This window comes from Chinchilla lanigera, unplaced genomic scaffold (genome assembly GCF_000276665.1).
Source record: "Chinchilla lanigera isolate Chin_1 unplaced genomic scaffold, ChiLan1.0 scaffold00005, whole genome shotgun sequence".
NCBI lineage: Eukaryota > Metazoa > Chordata > Mammalia > Rodentia > Chinchillidae > Chinchilla > Chinchilla lanigera.
This window is the reverse complement of record NW_004955406.1, coordinates 10,029,596-10,050,472: the sequence shown is the minus strand read 5'-3', so window position 1 is coordinate 10,050,472 and position 20,877 is coordinate 10,029,596. Positions and strand designations below refer to the sequence as shown.

General features: G+C 36.7%; 1 protein-coding gene across 1 annotated transcript in view; it reads right to left on the bottom strand.

Annotated features, from left to right (window-relative positions):
• Window positions 1–20,877, bottom strand: part of Cdc42bpa (CDC42 binding protein kinase alpha (DMPK-like)) — a gene marked incomplete at its 5' end in the record, with an annotated part of 272,087 nt that overhangs the window by 127,809 nt on the left and 123,401 nt on the right. Inside the window, 1 exon segment of the mRNA XM_005374798.2 lies at window positions 9,666–9,759. Coding sequence (XP_005374855.1) covers window positions 9,666–9,759 — 94 coding nt within the window.

Below are 20,877 nucleotides of genomic sequence, written 5' to 3'. Positions count from 1 at the left end.
GATCAAAAAAAAACAAAAAAAAAAAAACAAAAAAACTAGACTAAATTATCCTTCTCAATCAGGGTAGACTTATAATTTAGCAATACAGAGATTAATAACTTGAAAATGCTTCTTTTATAAATTCTTAAAAATGTAACAATAACTTTTATAAGCACACAAACTCTTAAAATGTGGAGAGACTAACTCAAGAACTGGTTGGCTACTAGGATGATAAGCATTAGAACTGTGACAGGATTGGGGAAATGTTAGTTTTCATTTTCTAGGTATTTATTTACATTTTAAAATACATACAGGAACAAAAGGAAACAGCCCGAGTTTTCAGGAGGCAGGGAGTTTGAAGAGAGACTGTCCTATGTAATCTCTGCCCAAGAGGCATATTGTTAAGTGAAATGGTAAATTACAAAATCTTCCAAACAGCTGAAAAGGACAAGACATGTAATTTATTTTGACTTGTGTAACATGTGTGAAAAAAACTTCTGTAGAAATTCATTAACAAGGTTACTTAAGTTCTAGCTTTTGGGATTCTAATCCACATTCCTTCTGTGGTCCATATGTTCTCAGGCTGAGAAAGTGCCATAAATATTGGCCCCAGAATGGTCAGTTTGTTTGCTTCTAGGAAACAAAACAAATCCAAATCTACTCTGAAGAACATATGCTCAAATTTGACCAGATACAGTTCTTACACGTAAAAATATCATCACTGAAAATGAGCTCACAGTCTGATAATATAAACAAAATGAGGAAATTGTCCAGTATGAACACTCACAAATCTCAAAAAGCAATACAGTGAGATCCCTAGCAACTTTGTGATCTACTCTTTCAAATAGGTACGTTTAAAACTGCTAAATACATAAAAGAATAAAACACAAACAAAAGAGAGAAAAACAGAAGTCCTAGAAATGAAAATAAGCACTGAAATATTTTAAATAGATTAGATACACTGAAGAAAAAAAATAAACCTAAAGAGCTGAAGAAATTAATCAGCATCCACTATTCAGAGATAAAAAGATGTGAAAAATAAGAGGAAAGGCCAAGAGATATAAGACACGAGAAAGAAGAGGTTCAACACAGAGTAACGCAAGAGAATGAAAGAGAGAGAGAATAGCAGAATGCAATACTCAAAGGTTTACAGTTAATAATTTTTTTTTTTCCCATCTTTTTGAGACAGGGTCTGGCTATGCAGTTCAGGCTGACCTTGAGCTCACTTTGTAGCCCAAGCTGGTCTCTAACTTGCAATGATCCTCCTACCTCAGCCTCCTGAGTGCTGGGATTACAGGCATGCACCACCACGCCGGCCTACACTTAATAATTTTTAAGAATAACAAAAGGTCTGAATTCTTAGATGAAGGAAAGTATAGTAACCAGCTCTACCCCTACACACATTGTATTAAATTATGAAACACCAAAAGTAAACATTAAACAATAAGAAAAGAATATCTACCAGGAAATAACAATAGACTGATAGATGAATTAATACTAACAATAGTAGTCAAAAGAATAGAACTGTACCTTGAAAGTGATAAAATAACTTTCAATATAGTATTCACTATCTATCCAAATTATGATAATTAATGAATGTTAAAGACATTTTCATAAAAAAGATGACAGACCTGTAATTTATAGAACTTTTCAGAGAAAGGTACAGAAAACACAAAATTGAACTCAGATGGAAGAATGCGATACTAGAAGCAATCATAAACAAGGGTATTAATAAAGTTAGACATAGCTACATGGTTGTTAACTGCATAAAAATTTAAAAAAAAGAGAAGGAGGAGGAGGAAGAACACAAGGAAAAGGAAAAGAAAAGGTGTACAATCACTATAGGGTTGAAAAGTAAGCTGGTATTTCATAGAAAATGTAACTATGGTTTGTTGGCTTATTAATAATAATAATAATGATACGGCAGTACTGGGATTTAACCCACAGTCTTCTCATTGAGTTACAGGCCCAGCATTTTTTTTTTTTTTTTTTTGGAGACAGGCTCTGACTAAATCACTCATTTGTCCAGCTGGGCTCAAACTTACAATCTTCTTGCCTTAGGCTCCCAGAGCGCTAGGATTATATGTACCACCATTGCAAAATTTAAAATGCTCCCATTAAACAATAATTTCCTTTCTCTTCCCTTAGTGCCTGGCAACCTTTCAGTCTCTTTAAATTTGCTCTAGATTATCTATAAATAGAATTATGTAAAATGTATTTTTTGTGACTAGTTTATTCTACTTAGCATAATGGAATTATATATTTAGCATAAATGGAATTATATAAAATTTATTTTTTGTGACTAGCTTATTCTACTTCGCATAATGTCCTCAAGGTTCACCTATGTTATAAAATGTGTCAGGATCCTTCATTTTTAACATGTTCCCACTGGCTTGAACTACATGGTACATGCGTGACTGTCCCATCAGGCAGCTCGTACCACTGTAGGAAGAGTCATGCACGGAACAGTCATGCATGTATCATTAGTGGTTCAAGCCACCTACAGGCCCCACTGTGAAATGTGCTAAAGCCTGATTACTTCTAGTGCGTCTGCACATCACATTTCATTTATCTATTTTCCTGTTGATGGGCGTGTGGGTTGCTTCCATATTTTTTGGCCATTGTGAATAATACATACGAATAAGAGTGTACAAATATCTGTTCAAATCTCTGCTTTCATTTCTTTTGGATGTACACACAGAAGAGAAATTGCTAGATCACATGGCAACTTTATTTTTAATTTCTCAAAGAATACATATCTCTTCCATTACAGATCTCACTAGCAAATCCAGTACCATAAAGCCTTCGCCTTTTGCTCTCTTCCAATAGCTTGTATTTTTCATTTTTGTATTTAGGTCTTTGACCCAGTTCATTTTTGCATATCATGTGCAATAAATGAAATTTCTTGTTTCGATTGGGAATGTGGTAGAAAAATTGACTCTACATTTAAGTAAAGTAGGAAGGTTAAAATTTTTAAAGATAAACATTAAAATATTTAAAATAGACTCTAACTTCGAAAAAAGAGAGAGAAATAAAGCTAAAATTTCATCACAATCTAAAGCAGGAAGGAAAAAAAAGAAAAACAAACACATGTATGTAAACAAACAAAAACATGTCATAAAACTGCAGTAGTAATACTGCAAATGAATACATAATAATAATCACAAAATTCACAATTGGATTAAATTTACCTATTTTTCCAGAGGTGTTACACTAGAAACAAAACCAAAATGAATAAGTGAGGGGAAAAATCAGCAAAAATCTGTTTTTGGTTTTTTTCCGGTACCAGGAATTGAACTCACGGCCTTGCACTTGCCAGGCAGATGCTGTGCCGCTGAGCTAAATCCCCAGCCGATAATGAATGAATGAATATGTGTTTATCCTTTTCTGAATGAAAACATCTGTTTAAAATATACAGGCCCAGAAAGTTGGCAAGTAGAGGGATGAGGCTGGCAGTGTAGCTCAGCAGAAGGGCCCATGGTCCTCAGGGTCCCCTGCACACCCTCCAAAAAAGAAAGTAAAGAGATAGAAAGATACACTATGTATATACTGAGCAAAAGGAACTTAGGTAGTTACAGTAATATTAGTCAAAATAGATCCTAAGGCCAAAATCATTAAGATTTTTAAGAAAATTCATTAATATAACTGTAGAAGAAAATAGCCTAGAAGAGACAGCAATTGTGAATAATACACACCGAACAACACTGCTAACAAGAGCTGTACAAAGTACTGATGACTACAAAGAAAATTTAATAAATTTATCACAATAAAGATTTTGAAATAATGGATAACAGATCAGAGAAAACTTGTAAGAATATTAAAAAATTAATGGGCCCGGGAGATAGCTCAGTGGCACAGTGCCTGCCTGGCAAGTGCAAGGTTCTGAGTTCGATTCCAGTACCAAAACAAAAAATTAATTTTACTCCTGTGGAGATACACAGAAACATGCACCAAAAGTTACAAAAAATATATTCTTTTCAAATTAGCATAGAACACATAAAAACTGACCTATTACAAAATCATAAAGCATATTTCAATAATTCCCAAAAAAGACATCAAATAGACCAATTTTCCAGTAAAATAAAACTGGAAATAGCCAAATAAATTAATACAATCCTATGAATTTTTAAAAGCACATATCTAAATAATTAACAGTGTACAAACAATTCCAACAAGAGTTGGAAAATATTTACAACTGACAACAGTGCCAAGTGTAGTGGTTCCTGCCTATGACCCCAGCACTGGGGCGGCTAAGACAAGAGGACCATGAATTTGAGGGCACGTTGGGTTACATAGCAAGGCTCTGTCTCAGAAACAAAACTAAACCTGAGAATGAACAACACTAAAAAACCTTTTAAATACTTATGAAAGAAAAGAGACGCACAAATACCATGAATTTAAAGAGAAGCAAAACTGTATACAACAGATTTTTAAAACTAGTAAAAATATAATCTGAACAACTTCATGCCACTGAAATTGAAAATTCATAGAAAACAGATGATCATTATAGAAAAGAATATAACTTACCAAAACAACAACAAAAAATCAACCAGATTCACAACCATTGAAAAATTTAAATCAATAGTATAAAAATCTACCTCAAAATAAAACCTCACAAAGGTTATAGTGATTTAAAAATTCTATTCATTACTTAAGAAACAGATAACCACTATATTATATAAACTGTTCTAGAGCCAAAATGGGTAAGGGAGGAAAACACAGATCTCCTATTCATTTAATAAGACAAAAACAATCTACATACAAAAATCAACAAGAATAATTTCAGAAGAAAATTTATATTCCAATCTCAGATATGATCAATTTTATATATGAATGCCAGGTAATAATCTATTATAAAGTATTAGTAAAATGAATCTTGCAATCTGTTAAAATATGCCAAAGCAAAATTATGACAGTTCTGGTCATCCAAAGAATAGATGATTTAAAACTAGCAAATCTATGTCACTTATCAGATTAACAGATGAAAGGAAAAACACCCTAACATCATCTCAGTGATGCAAGAGTCAGTTAATTACAACAATCACCTTAACAACAAACTCTTGGTAATCAGAAATAAAAGGAAATTCTCTAATTGGTTAAAGACATACATTAAAAGATGGCATCACACTAACCTGAAACTACAGAAAACACCACCATTAAAGTCAAACCCGAGACAAAGAAGCTGCTTGTCATCACAGTGACTAAACATTGCAATTAAAGGCTGTAACTGTATAAGGGGGAAACGAGCATATATGAAAACTGTGAAGGGAAACACCCAAAGCTGGTCATTATTTGTGGATAACTGTAGAAAATCTAAAAGAATCTACAAGTTATTTTGAACTAATAAAAATTTAGCAAGATTTCTAGTCAGGACAAATACAGAAAACTAATTGTGGAATCTAAAAAAGAGCACCAACTAAAAATGAAAAGAACTATCATTTGTAATAACAAAAGAATTCACAAGGTGCCTAGGAATCAACATAGACAGTGGGTAAGTGAATATTATAATACTTTGTAACAGACATATACAAAAACCTAAAACAATCGAGGAGGACTCTATATATGAAGAGGAACATTTCATGCTATAAACATAAACTTGTCCAAAATTAATCTCTACATTCAGGGTAGGTCCACAAGTCTGTGTTTGTGAAATTTTGTTTGATGTGTATACAGGTATGACTACAAAGCAGAAAATAAACTCTAACAATCCTATGGAAAAACGAATAGCCAAAATAGGAGCCAGACATGGTGGTACATGCCTGAATTCCTAGCACTCAGGAGGCTGAGACAAGAGGATCACCAGTTTCAGGCCAGCTTGGATAGCAAAGTGAGTTCAAGGCCAGCCTGAAGTACACAGAGAGACTCTGTTTCAAAACTCAAAAACAAAAAAATGGCCCAGATAATTTTAGAGAAAGAATTATAATAGACTTTTCTCCACCAGAAATTAACTTCTTACAAGATAAAGTGTTTAAAATGAAGGAGTCAAAAAACATCTCGAAACTTCATTTGGAAAGTCACCAACTTTGTCAAAGATTTCTAGATTTGGACCAAGTGCCCATGTAATAAATAATGACTTACACATAATCCTACATTTCTAAACAATGGGTTAAACAGAACATCCTAAAAGCTTCCAAAGATAGGTTAGAAAGATTATAATGGAAGAACTGAAAATCAAAACGGCATCAGATTCTCAACACAACACCCTAAATAAAAGGACAATATAAGAATATTTAAATTCTAAGAGAAAAATCATTTAAAATCTAAATATTTTGTCAAAATTATCAATCACATGTGAGGGTAGGAAGGAAGGCAATTTTCAGACATGGAGTACTATGAAATATTTACTTCCACTGAAGCCTTACTCAGACAACTACTGCCAATGAGAAGGACAGATAAAGATTCTAGAAAACAGGATTCAGCACTAGAGATAACACAGTGAATTCCCACAGAGGGTTGGTGGGCTGTCTTTCTAACCCTACAGCACAGTCCAGATAGAACAGGGCAGGGCAAGGCTCCAATACGGGTATCTTCAAGAGAAAGGGCTAAGGTCTTACTGAGTCAGAGAGAAAGAAATCACTAAATTACTTAATGGGTCATGGAGAGTTTGGGAATAAATTATTAGGAGTCACACAGAAATCTAAGCAATGCAAAGTGGTCACTTACTCTAGGGAGAACAAAATGTTGAAGCAAGGAAAAAGAATTAAAATAAATTGCATGGGACACCTGTGAATATTAGTATCACAAAGATATCTGAACAAGATTTAAGTACAGAATGTATGTTAATTACATTAGGAAGATAAAGAGGAAGTGTATTGGTTGGGCAAGAGGGAATTAAGAAACCTGAATCTCTCTAGCAGGCATTTAAAAGAATCTAAAAGTAAATAATCAAGAGACAGCAGCACAAATAATGACAATATGGAATATTTAAATAAATGAAATTTCAGAAGGTCTGTCTCTAAGAAAAGACATGTGGAGGTTGAAAACATTAGGGTAAAGGAATGGTTTTTTGTCGCCTTCCTAAAATATGTAGGTATCACTTTATGTGTGTGTGTTTGCACATGTGCGTGCATGTATATGTGCATGTAAAAAGAATGTTACATTTCATTATAATGTTTTACACAGAGGTCCAAACATACATGGCAAAGTCAAGAGAACTATTTTGAGATCACCACCAAGTGTACTAGGAACAAATTTTAAACATCATCCTACTGTCAAATAAAATAAGAATGAAAGACAGGGTATATGCAGTTATTGTGCACTGCAAACACATCAATGCATAGTCACTGCATACTACAAACATGTACTAATAAATTTTTTTTTTTAATTAAAAGATAATGAGGACGGGTGCAGCAGCAGACACCTGTAATTCTAGCACTTGGGAGGTTGAGGCAGGAGGATCACTAGAAGTTTAAGGCCAGCTTGAATTACATAGCAAGACATGTCTCAAACAAACAAACAAATAAACAAACAAACAAAATGAATTACTGTGAAGTAATAAATGTAAGGGGAGGAAACACAAAGACAGGAAGAGTACTCATCACATTCTAGAATGTACAGGGATGTAGAAGGGTAGACATCAAGCTCTAGGAGAGGAGCCCTGGCTTGGAGTCCAAGGAGACTTGTAACATTCAGGACTGGGGTATCACTACCACTGCCATGAAATTATTTTTCAGTGTAGCTCCCTCTTCTCTAGAATTGTGAGCTATAACTTCCAAATGCCAAAGACTATCTGACTTTATTTTGTATTTTCTCAAATGAGCAAGACCTCCATGCTATTCACCTCGTCATGCCTGGCCACGCTGCTTCCCACTTTGTGCTTCACACAGTTACCCTAGAGCAGTCTAATTCCATATACTCCTCTCCCATTGTTTGTATGACTATGACTGTATCGTTTCTTCTATGTCATAAACCTCACACTGCAATCTTAATTGTTTTTGTTTGTTTGTTTTGCAGTCCTAGAGATCTGAACTCAGGGCCTTCACGCTGGGTTCCAACCCCCTGACCTTTTCCAAATTTTATGTCTACACAAAGTCTTGCTAAGTCACTAAATTGTGCAGGCTGGACTCAAACTTACAGTCCTTCTGCCTCAGTGTCCAAGGGTGTTATCAATACATGCATACATTATGCCTGGAACAATCTTAGTATTTTTCCATTTAACAATCAGATGCCTTTTATGTGAAGCTTTTTAATTTAGCAACTTATTTATCATACTTGATATCCTGTAAACCTAAGAATATAAATGGCATCATTTCCTTTGGTTGAAGACATTCCTTAGCATCCAAAGCCTGCTACAGATTAATTCCCTCATCTTTTCATTTATTGGAAAATGCCTTGCCAGATATGGTTGTGCATGCCTGTAATCTCGGCACTTGGGAGGGTGAGGCAGGAGGATCCCTGCAAGTTTGAGGCCAGTGAGTTCAAGACCAGCCTGAACTACATAGTGAGACCCTATCTTAAACAAAACAAAACAAAAACAACAACAACCCAAACTCTTGGATCTTATCAGGGTCTGGATTTAAGCTGTGAGATAGGTTACAGTAGGTTTTAAGTGTATAAAGATAAGTATAAAGGTGTTAAATGGCTGTCTAGAACTAAAACCACAAGGTCTCCTAGCACTTTATCCTCCATCACTGCTTGATCTCTGTGGCAGAATTCCAGGTTTACATGGATTTCTCCATTTGGTTTGATTTTTTTTTTCTTTTTCTGGTACTAGGAATCAAACTCACAACCTTGCATTTGCCGTGCAGGCACTGTACCACTGAGCTAAATCCCCAGGGGCAAATCTCTCTATTTGGAAAAATTCACATGATCTTGCAGTATATATGTACTGCTCAACCTTTGTGAGGCAACCCCATATGAACACTTTAGACTGTGTCACTACATGATTCCTACCTCTCCAATGCCAGTCCCTGCAGATTCCAGCTAATCAAACTTTGGTCTCTTCTAAACTCTGAAGAAATGCTTCACTCTGCTCGAACTCTAGCTATCTGAAGAAGCATCAGTAACTTTCCCAATTCCAGGCAATTATGAAGTACACCTCAAGAGTTCATTTCTGTCAATGATAACACTTATGCCACTTGTCATTCACTGCTTAAAAACAGATGTCTCTTAGACTTGTTCATATATAACAGGAGGGCTAATTTGGTTTTAATTATTTTTTTTCAACATGACCAAAGGCAAGGGCAATAATCTTTTTCTTTATAAGTTAACTCACTGAAGTTAAGCAAAAGGGGGCATAAAGCCAATAGAGGGCTTTCTGAAAAAAGATTAACTTGTTGAACACTGTCCCTCAGGATTACTACATAATTTGGAAAGAAAAAAAGAAATAAAAGTGAGGATGCAGTTGAATTTTCTTTTCCACGTGAGACTTATTTTCCTTCCTCTTCTGAAAACTTAGAAATATCTCAAGTTCAACAGCAAATAGTTACCAATTAAAGGAGCAGTGAGCAAGGTTATCAAAACATTAATCTCCGAATAATTGAAGCAGATGAAAAGGCTTATGACTTCACAGGCAGGCCCTATTATGAGTATGTGCACACACCTTTATAAAGGAGGTGGAACAGACAGACAAATGGGTGGCTGGATAGATAGATAGTATAAACAGATGGTTTCTAAAATAAAGAAAGGAGGCATACACCAAGGGAAATGCCTGTGGGTCAAATAATTTTGGATTTATCTTTATTTACCGTTCCATCTTCCATCAGCTTCAGACAAGATCCAAAATCTGCTAACCGAATATGTCCATTCATATCCATCAATATATTGTCAGGTTTAATGTCTCTGAAAAAAAATTCAATTGTTAGTTGGGAAAATAAACAATCACTTGCTAAGATAATCTTTTGTTTTCTGCAAATCTCATCTTCTTCTAAATGTAATACTCTAAGAAAATCTACTGAACTACTTTATGAGTTCAATTCCTGGCTGTCATTCTTATTTAAACTTTCTTAAATGCATTAAATTTCAGTATTCTCCTACAGATAAAAAGGACTGTGGTTTCTGGTTAAATCAATCTTATCGTATTTCTTTTAGGTTTTATACAGTTTCCACTGTGGCTATGGTAAACCTACCTTCTGTACACAAAGAAGAATCATAATTACCTAATACCCACAAAAAATAACATTATCTAGCTTCTGATATTGGATAGAAAAAAATGTATTTCTTAGACACCAATCATAACTCCAGATACATAAATTCTTGAGTACTACAGATCATCAAAACACAGAGGAACTGCTTCATAAAGCTGATTCTGCAACTGCTGAAACAAATATGTAACAGATTATACAATTTAAAGCTTTAACTATTTCTCCATGTTAAGTCAATGGTTCGCAAGATACCCAAATCTGAGTAATAAATTATACTGTACCAGCTTTTGTATTTGTTTTTACACCTCAATACAAAATTTGGCAAAATATCACACATAAAATGACTTGTAAAGAATATTCTTGGGGTTGGGCATAGTGGCACAACTATAATCCCAACACTCTGTAAGGATGAGGCAAAGAAAAGGAGAAAAGGAATTTTCTACAAATGGTGTACAGATCTATGTTTTTCAAAAGTTCTCTTGCTATGTGGTAAGTGAGATTGCAGTAGCCACTTTAACCCAAATGATATCATTTTAAATTCTAAGGTGGCTCTGTGGTGCAATGGATAGTGCATCAGACTTATAAAGTCTCTCTGCCTCAGTTTTCCCACCTGTAACAAGAGTACATTATTGGTACTATTTTCATCACTAAACAGTTTCTGTGAGTGTACTGAATAACACTGAATGGCAAGCTGTGGCCCATGGGTCAGTACAGCTTGCTGCCTGGATTGGCACAAGAAAACCTGCAGTGATGAAAACATTCTTGACTGGGATCCACAGTTATATCCAGTACGCTGTCAAAACCCATCACTGTATATTTAACACCCAAACATGTTATCATATATAGCTCAATTTTCAAAATAAGGAGAGTAAAAGGTAAAATCTACCTTTAAAATATGATACTGGCGTCTTGAACTTTTCATTAGCTTTCATTTCTTAAAATATGCTTAGTTTACTCAGATAATTTCTTCTAAAGTAGCTTATATTTTTCTAAACAAATACATGTTATCCATGTTTTAAAATTTATTAGAATACAGTTATTCATAGTGTTTTGGTTTCTAAAATCCATATTTGCAGTTCCTCTTTTCTCCCCAGTACTGGGGATTGAACCTAAGGTGGTTCACATGCTAGGCAAGCACAACACTGTATCACTGAGCCAGATCCTTAACTCTTCCCTGCCACCCCCCTTGTATTTAGTATGCTGAGATAGAATCTTGCCCAGGCTGGGATGGATCTTGGTTTATAGCCCAGGCAGGCCTCTGGGTATATGGTGGGCAGAAATGTCCTACCCTTTCTTTCAATGAAGGCCTTGCCCTAGATATCAGCAGAGAGCTGAATGTCAGTCACTTCACAGTTGCAGTGAACTTCCTCCCCAAAACACCTTCCTTTCATGGCAGAGCCCATATACCATAAATGACTCATGTGGAAAGGCAAATATCAGGTTATACTGACCAACACCAAAAGCCCATCACCTCTCCAGAACTCCCACTGGGGTGTGTTGAGGCTTTGGCCTGCAGTGTAATCTGATTTCTTGCTCCACCCAATCCTGCTTCCTCTGACTCCCTGCCACAGTGTTAATCCATAGTAAACACCCTGCACAACACAGTCTGACTTGAGGCCTGCTTCTGGACGACACAGTGTTTGATAAGTGGAACAATGAGACAACAAATTCCAATTTCTGATATAAGAAGCAAAATAACATCTGGCTTTCAGATCCACTCTGAGTCAGCCACATTTGCAAATAAGGTGGCAGCTGGCCAACCAGATACCAAGCACTGTCAATAAAGGAGTAAAAGGAAGGTTCAGGCAAACACGAGCTCTGACCTCGACAATCTAAGAAAACTAACACATAGAAATGTTTAGAAAAGATAAAACCTCTACCACTATAAACCATTATGTATTCAAATTTCTTCCTAATTTGAATACGAATCAAACCACTTATCGGTAATTTCTCTTGTCTTTAAGCAGACGTAAATACCTTTTGGCTTAAAAAGAACAACAGCATTTTAAAAAACAACAAATCAAAATTCCTATGTAGAACAATACATACTTTTATTTGTAACAGTTAAGAATTTTAAAAAGTATTCTGTAACAATAACTACACTGAAAGGGAGCCCAAAACATGATTATTATAAATATTATCCCTGTAACAGGGAAATGTGAATTTTCTTTTTTTTTTTTGTACTTGGGATTGAACCCAGAGCCTTGAGCTACACACCAGCCCTTTTTTATTGTTAATTTTGGGACAGGGACTAGCTAAATCGCCGTCCCAGCTGGGCTTGAACTTGGGTTCCTCCTGCCTCCACCTCCCAGTGTACTAGTAAAACTCTTTCTTCATCTCCCCACAACCTGCCCTGGGATCACTGTTCACCCTCAACTGTGCTGCCCTACAGCATACAAAAGCTTCTGCAGGTACCAGTTGCATTCAGCAGCTAGGAAGCAGGGAAAGCCATGGGTATTGTGCCTTTAGCCAAAAGCAAGCAGCTGCCTTCCCTCCGGAAGCTTGCTTTGGGATCATTTCTGTTGGACTGTATGTAACCTTGATATGCAGTCAGCGGAGAAGTTTTGCCAAAGAAAGGGAAAAAAACCCACATTAGTAAAATCATGTTACAGATAGCTTTTTATCTGTGAAAAACTAGCCTTTTTTTTTTTTGGCTTTATACCGCTCATCCTCCTCCTTGCTTCAACCTCCTGAATGCTGGGGTTACAAGTATGAACCACCATGTTCAGCAAAAATTAGAAATCTTAATGGAATCAATTTACACCCCACCTTATAATTCAGGATACAGTTATTCACAAGATTTTGCCAAACATTTCTCAACTCCTCTTTTCCACTGCATAGGAAACTTTTAAGAAGTCTATGTAAATAATAAAAAACTAATGATCATACAACCCCAGATATTGTAATAATTGTTGTATAAATAAGTGTTATTGTAAAAAAACAGAGCTAATTCTTCAAAAAGTCATCTGTGAACACTGATAATGTAACTCAAAGAAAGATTACTATGAAATTCAAATGATGCGTAATTATGGGAATAATCTTTGAATACAGTAAACACAACTCTACAGGAAATTGAAAGAAAAGCAAAGAGACCATGAGAAAAAGAAGAGATGAACAGGGAGTCAGGGGACAGTAAAACACAATTAAACCACTACCCACTGCCACACGTGGTTGCACACAACTGTAATTCCAGTTCGAGAGACTAATAAAGGAGGATGGCGGGAAGTTCAAGGCCAGCCTGGGCTACACAGTGAGACAGTCTCAAAAACCAAACCAAACCACCCAAAAAAACCACTATGCACTGTCACCAAATAAGTCTTATTATAACTAGGATAAGATGCAGTAATTGAAGGAAACTGAGTGAAGGATACACAAAACTTTTCTGTACTACCTTTGCAATTTCCTGTGACTCCATAACTATTTCAAAATAAAAAGTGTTCACAAGCCAAAAAATCACTATGAACACAGTTATAGAATTATAGCTCCTTCTTAGCTTGTTACACATTAACATATTTCATGCTTACTGTACTTAATATTTGCATTTAAAGTGTCCCTTAAAAGAAAAACTATTCAAGAATCAATCATTGGAAACTGTAGTGTGCTTTATAAGAAACCTAAAAGACTGAGAGAAATTTCCTTTTACAGATCTTGTCCCTCAAGTGTCCTCTACTACCTCTGACCCAAGATAAATCCACCCCATGGATAAATCCCATCTGGCTAACCAACAGCCAATAAACTGTAAGAGTAATTGCTTTCTTTTCTGAGAACCACTTTTGACAAAATATTTCCCCAGCTGACTTTTCTTGCCAAAGTCTTTAAAAAATGATGTTACAGAGTGGATCAGCATATTTCCTTTTATCTATCCTTACCCTGTACTCTCTCTTAAATGACAGATATATTCGTACTCTGTCATGAATAGAATACTAAATGTAGATGCCCAGACAAATAGGACTATTTTGGTATGAGAGTGTCTTGGCTAAAACCCAGGGTGTGGTCTGTTTAGTGAACAACTAATCTTACCCGAGAGGTCAGCTGTTATCCTTAGCTACTGGGAGGTGATCTCTAGGACCTTGAAATATCATGGTTGTGAGGGTTAAGCTTAATTATCAACTTGATTGGCTTGGGGGCCACCTAGTGGAGTTGGTAAAGCACACCTCTGGGTGTCTGGGTGGGTCATGGAAGTGTGACCCTGGGTCTATATCTGGTCTGTCGTCCCTACCTCTCTGGTGCTGTTCCTTTGCTCTGCTCTCTGGCCGCCATGAACTGAGCACCTTCACTCCACCACATCCTTCCATCATGATGTTTCTGCTTTGGAGCCAATGGATCATGTACTGAAACCACTAGCTACACTGGCCATTTCCTCCTGTCAGTGGTGGGTGTCAAGTATTTGTTCCTAGCAAGGGGAAAGTTGACTAATACACTGACTGATATGAGTGTTGTTGGCTACCAGACAATCTAATAATGTAATTTATAATGAACATAACTTTCATCTGGAAGGGCATGGAGACTAATGTCAGCTCACCTTCTAGGGAAGGCTGGAGACTAAGGACAATCATATAGGCAGTAATTGATTCCCCCTCCCCCCCCCAACCCCCAAAACGCCTCTGGAAATCAAATGCTCAAGTGTTCTTCCCCGGTTGGCAATACTCACTTACATGTTAGGCTATACTACCACTACTAAGAGAAGACAACAGAAGCTCTATCACTGGTACTTTTGAATTCTATCCTATGTACTTCCTCCTTTGGCTGACTTTAATCTTTATGCTGCCCATTTAATAAACCACAACTGTAAGCACAACTATTAGCAGTTTTGTGAGTCTTCCTGCAAAATTATTAATACTGGGAAATTTTTGGAAATGCCTCAAACTTGCAATTGGTGTCAGAAGTGAGGGTGCTTTTTGGGGACTATTCCCTCTAACTTGGCATTATACGAGGTAGAAAAACAAAAGTTATGAAGAAATTATAAATAAGCTAACAGTTGGGGTGCTGAGATAAAGAAAGATTACTTTAAAAATATATTCCAGCTTAAGTATTTATCCAAGCTCATATTTAAAGTATAAAACAAGCCGGGCATGGTGGCACACGCCTATAATTCCAGCACTCTGAGGGATCCCAGACTGAGGCAGGAGGATCACTGTGAGTTCGAGGTCAGCCTAGGCGACACAATGAGCTCAAGGCCAGCCCGCAATACACAGCAAGACCCTGCCTCAAGAAAAAAAGAAAAGTATAAAAAAAGATAGCAAAGAACACATACTTCATTGAGTTTTCCCAAAACCTGTTTAATTTGCCTTAAGAAACATTTTCATCCAGCAAAAGGCTAGTGTGTCTTAGCCTATTCTGAAACTTGGCCATCTTTACATGAAAATTATACCAGGTAAAGAAGGTGAACGAAAAATATGAAAACATTTAACTTGACAACTTCTGTTCACTAGCTACTTTTCCCTGGTGTAGGTTATTTACTTTGAAATATAATCTTTCTTTTTTTGTTGTTTTGGTATTTTTGAGACAGGATCTCACTATGCAGTTCATGCAATTCAGGCTGGCCTTGAACTCACTATCTAGCCCACACTGACTTTGAACTTGCAGTGATCTTCCTGCCTCAGCCTCCTGAGTACTGGGATTACATGTGTGTACCACTATGCCCAGTACTTTTAAATATAGTTTCTATCTTGTGACTCCTTTTTCCTTTTTATACTTTATCACTGACTTATGTTACACATTATTTTAAATTACCTAAGTCCATTATGGAAAAGGAGGGTGGAGGAGAAGAAGGAGCGGTGGGTGGGTAGGGTAAGGAACTAGTTCATTCTGAGCCAAATATTAATGGCTGGCGACCTGGGAATACAGATTTAAGTTACCTGAATGACACGGTCTACTGTGGAAGGAGTTACATGAACATTTATGATCTCAAACTAAAGTCATGAGTCAATGTGTTCACAAAATACATAAATTGGGGCATCAGGTGGTGGACTACAGCAAGATGGGGAAATCTCCCATTATAGAATTTGGACTTTATTGCATCCTTAGCTTTATGGTTAGGGTAGAGGCTCTGTCAGTTAAATTTAAATCCTTAGAAGAATGTTAAGTCAGATAGAAAGGGTAAAAATATTAAATGGCTGTTTTTCTAAAAGCCGAAGACAACTCTGGCTCTTTATCTGCAATATTCAGCCTTTATGGAATCCCATGTCAAGGTCAGATAGTCTGCAGGCTCTTCAAGATAGATGTGGCATCTTCAGAGTACTGTACTTCAGTGTACAGTTGCACTTTTTCAACTCTTTGCATATGGCATAACATTTATATGTGACATTTAATACCATACTATATCTAAAGTTAAAACAATCAAGAAAACAGTAATACTGTCTCAAAAAAATTTTTTTAAATAAGGCTTGTCCCCAACTATGGGAACTACATCCCATAGTTCAGTGCCAGGGCCATGGGTTCAGACCTCAGTGCTGAAAAAAACAGAAAGGGGAGGGAAGGGGAAGGAAGGAGAGGGCAAGGAGGGCAGGAAGGGAAAGAAGGGAAGGAAGCGAAGGAAGAAAGTAAGCAAGTGGTAGGAAGGAAGGGACAAAGGGAAAAGACGAAGGAAATAAGCATCTTAACAAATGAACACTGCCCCCTCCCACATCTGTCAGGCAGAACAGGGACTCTCATGAGGACAACAGACAGGGTGTCTCAGGCTTTAATCCATGACCCCAAGAAGGAGAAGATAATTTTTTTCCCTATTCTCCCTTGCCAATAATGTATGGAATGTGCCCTTCCCTTAACTCCTCACTCTTATCACAAGGACCTGGTCCACTGCAACATGACAGTAGCTCCATGATGTCTCCAAGGACAAAAATAGTCATGAATTCAAACATTACACAAGGAAGCAACTCTTTCAAACACAAGGAAGGGATTTCTAAAAAATTCTATACTCATGACCCAATGGAAAATTACCAAACTTTAGCCTAGCCCAGCAACAAAAACATGATAATTAAGGATATAAAATGATCATCATTTGTAGTTCAATGAAAATCAAGGCCAACATTATTTATTTCAAAAAACATATAAAAGCAAATTCCAAACAAAAGGAAATTCCAAAAACATCTAATGATTTCCAAAAGTTCTATATAAAGATATTCAAAACTATAAAGTGTTCTAAAAGACAAAGCGGCGGCTGTAACACAGGTTTGGAGTTCATTTACCAGGGATTCCTGATTGTCAATGTGAGACAGAGACTTGATTATCAGGAAATAAAATCCACGGACACTCCATGAACTAATGACTAATGTAACCCGTTTTGGAGCTTATACAGAATTCATAGTCTAAATACCAAATGTGAGAGCAAGCGCTCCTCACATAAGATTTGACAATGGAAGTGTGATGTGGCTATAAAGTATTAAGAAACTCTGAACCAGTAAAAAAACTCTTGAAACCACAAGGCTTTCAGTCTAGATGAAGAAGCCCTCCAGAGGGCTTCTAAGGTCCCTCTAAGGAGATGGACACATATGGAACCATATTCACTGATTAGAGTAGAGGGAAAAGTAACAGGCAATACCTCTCTTAGCTTAAAAGCTAATGGAGAAAATACAGTCGACATAAATTGTAAAAAGCTGAAAGGTGCAGAATTCTACTCTAGACCTTAATACAGCAACATGACAACTACTAGTTCATCAATTACTGCATGCATTGTTTACACTAGTTCACCTAATTCACTGGTACCATCTTCAGGGATGGGATGTGCACTGGATTGGGTCTATATTTTATTATAGAACTAAGCATTAAATAGTGCCTTTAAATATGGAGATTTGTAACTTTCAGCTCTGTAAGATACTCATTTAACTAAATTTTTTTTGGTAATTCTATTCCCTTCATTTTCTCTATCCCTTTGTTTTGGAACTCCTATTATTCAGATGTCTTAGCTTATGAACGACCCTAAAATTTTCTCCACTGGCCTTTTTAGCATTTCATGTATGATTTTTTACTCTATTTCTTCAGACACTTCCTCAACTTTATTTTCTAATAATTCTGCTAACTTCTCTTTAGATCTATTATTATAATTGTATAATTTCAAAAGCTTTTGTTAATTTTCTTAGGATCAATTTTCTATAGCAAAGTATTTTTAATGTTTCATATATCTTCGATCTCTCGGAGAGTATCAGTAATCATTAAGGGGAGAGATTTCCTTATTGGAAACTGTACACGCAAAGGATCTATGCTGTGTGGCCCTTAGAAGAATCTAATGTTTCATGATCTGAGGTGGAGCTGAGACAGCTACAAATACAGATTAACATCAGCAGAGAGGTTTAACTGCACAGAGACCATAATAAATCATTTGCTTGTAGACTTGTATCAATTCCCTACCAGTGAGAGGCAAGTAACAATTAAGCCACAACTAGCAGGATGGATAGTAGCAAGTGTATTTCGACTGTACAGCCACAGCTGGTGGCAGGCTTTAGATGTTTAGAATCCAACACTTAATTTTAGTCTGTACAGGCCCCACCCATTACTTCATTTACCGCTTCTGTCCACACCTTTTCCCTTGCACTATGCATTTGTCTCAGTCACAGTTTGGTAAGCTCACAAGCTAATTTTTGCCAAAATGCATATAAACCAAATGTCAGTGGAAAGATTCTTTGAAAAGGGGGAAAGATTCAATGGTAAGGGAACACAAGACCCTTAAACTACCAACAAAAGAAAAGCCGCATTTAAAATAAAATACCAAGAGTCCTACTTAAATTACAGGTTCACTGCAACAGGTGATTCACATTCTCCAAACCCACTCTGTATAAGGCAACTGGTTATCCAACAAAGCCATGAAACCTTCAAAAATGTTTTGCCACACAGAGACTAAGCACCCTGCATTTTAAATGATAAACCTATGGAGTTTTTCGAAAGAAAAATAATGCGAACATGACGAACAGAAGCAACTATTGAAGCCAACCACTTCATCAAACGTGTCTCCCCTGAGAACATCATTCCTAGTGGCTAGCTGTGCTGCTAAAGCTAAGGAGTCCTTCGTTATGAGTGAACAGTTGACTTTTACTGCTGCTAAGGACATCTGTCCTTTAGGAAAGCTTGCAGTTCAAAAGGTGGTACATGCTCCCCTTTCAGCTAGCATCATAAATATAGGAATTGACGAAATAACAGAGGACGTTGAAGTACAAGTGTTAGGATTAATAAATCACCATGTTATACAATCCAGGTTGATAAGTCAATTGTTGTTAAGAAGGTAACAATGCTTGTTTATGTGTGATGTATTTTTTCAAGAGGATGTGCATGAGGATATTATGTGCACTTTTGTTGCCAACCAACATCACAGCTGCGGAACTATTCAAGTCTGAATGAAAACTGAATTGGTTATTTTGTGTTGGTATACGCATGGGCGGGGTGGCTTCCTGCCTGGACAGCTTTCTGTTTTCAATACTCAGGTCAAAGTGATTGCTTCTGAATGTGAGTTTATGTTAACCATAAGGAAATGCTAGCTACCCAAAAAATGTCATCTGAGCTTAACAAAGTTTTGCAGGATGTGAGTAAGACCATCAATCACAATACCATACATTCCTGTAACATGCATGTGTTCACACAGCTCTCTAAGGAGATGGACACAGAGCACACGTCTTCTCTTATACGCAGAAAAGAGATGACTTTCTAAAGGCAGAACACTGACCAAAGCTCCTGAGTTATGACAGCCACTTCAGAGATTTCTTTTACAAAAACAGTTGCGTCTGGCAGCACATTTTAGTGACACAGAATAGATCCCAAAATTGCTTATTTGTGTGACATATTCAGCCTACTTAATGAACTCAATTTGTCGCTTCAGGGGAGAATAACAACTATGTTCAATTCTGCAGATAAAGAGGCTGTATTCAACACCAAACTAGAATCACTGGAATGATGAGTGAACATTATAATTTTTGACATGTCAAACATTAGCACAGATTGTGAGGAGACTGAGCCAGGGCCTTCCTCCTCCCAGCTTGTATATTACCGCTTACACCAACCACAAAAGATCCCCTAACAGGGAAGGAATGGATCTGAGACCCGTTTGTGGATAAGCCTGGTGAATCAATTTTATCCATGCTAGAAAAGGATCAACTTTTTAATATCACATCCTCATACACAAATGGTGGCCCTAAAAGTACGTTTGAGACAACTTCACATTTTCATACATTCTAGATTAAATTCAAGGTAAAAGGAATATCTAAGATTTCCATGAAAAGCCTGCTTCCATTTCCAAAGTCCCATTTTTGTGTAACAAGGTTTTCTGCAGTGACAGCAATCAAAATGATATGACAGAGTAGACGGAACAGGAGCAACCCACTTCTGGGGCCACTTCCCCATCCCCGCTAGAAGGGAAAATCTAGGTGTGGGAAAATAAGCTCAGGGCTCCCACTGATTATGCGTTATGGTGAGTTGTTTACTTATTTTATTATATATTACAATATAATAATTATAGAAATAAAGGGCATAATAAATGTAACGTGCTTCAATCATCCCAAAACAATCCCCCACCCCACTTCATCAAAAAATTATCTTTCATGAAACTGGTTATTGGTGCCAAAAAAGTGGGGGATTTATGTGCTAAGTCACATATTTCTACCACTGAGCTATGTCCCCAGTATTCAGTGTTCCACTCATATTTAAGAGTAGGGTGCTAGTAAGGTTATAGGAGACTCTGTATGGATGAGAAAAGTGTTGTAGTTTCTCCCTGGGAGAATATCCCCACTCCTCAATAATGTATCTTTCAATTGCTATGGTTAGAATTCTTCAAAAATGGATCTTCTAATCTTCCTAGGAAGCATAAGCGTGACCATTATCATTCTTGGAGCCA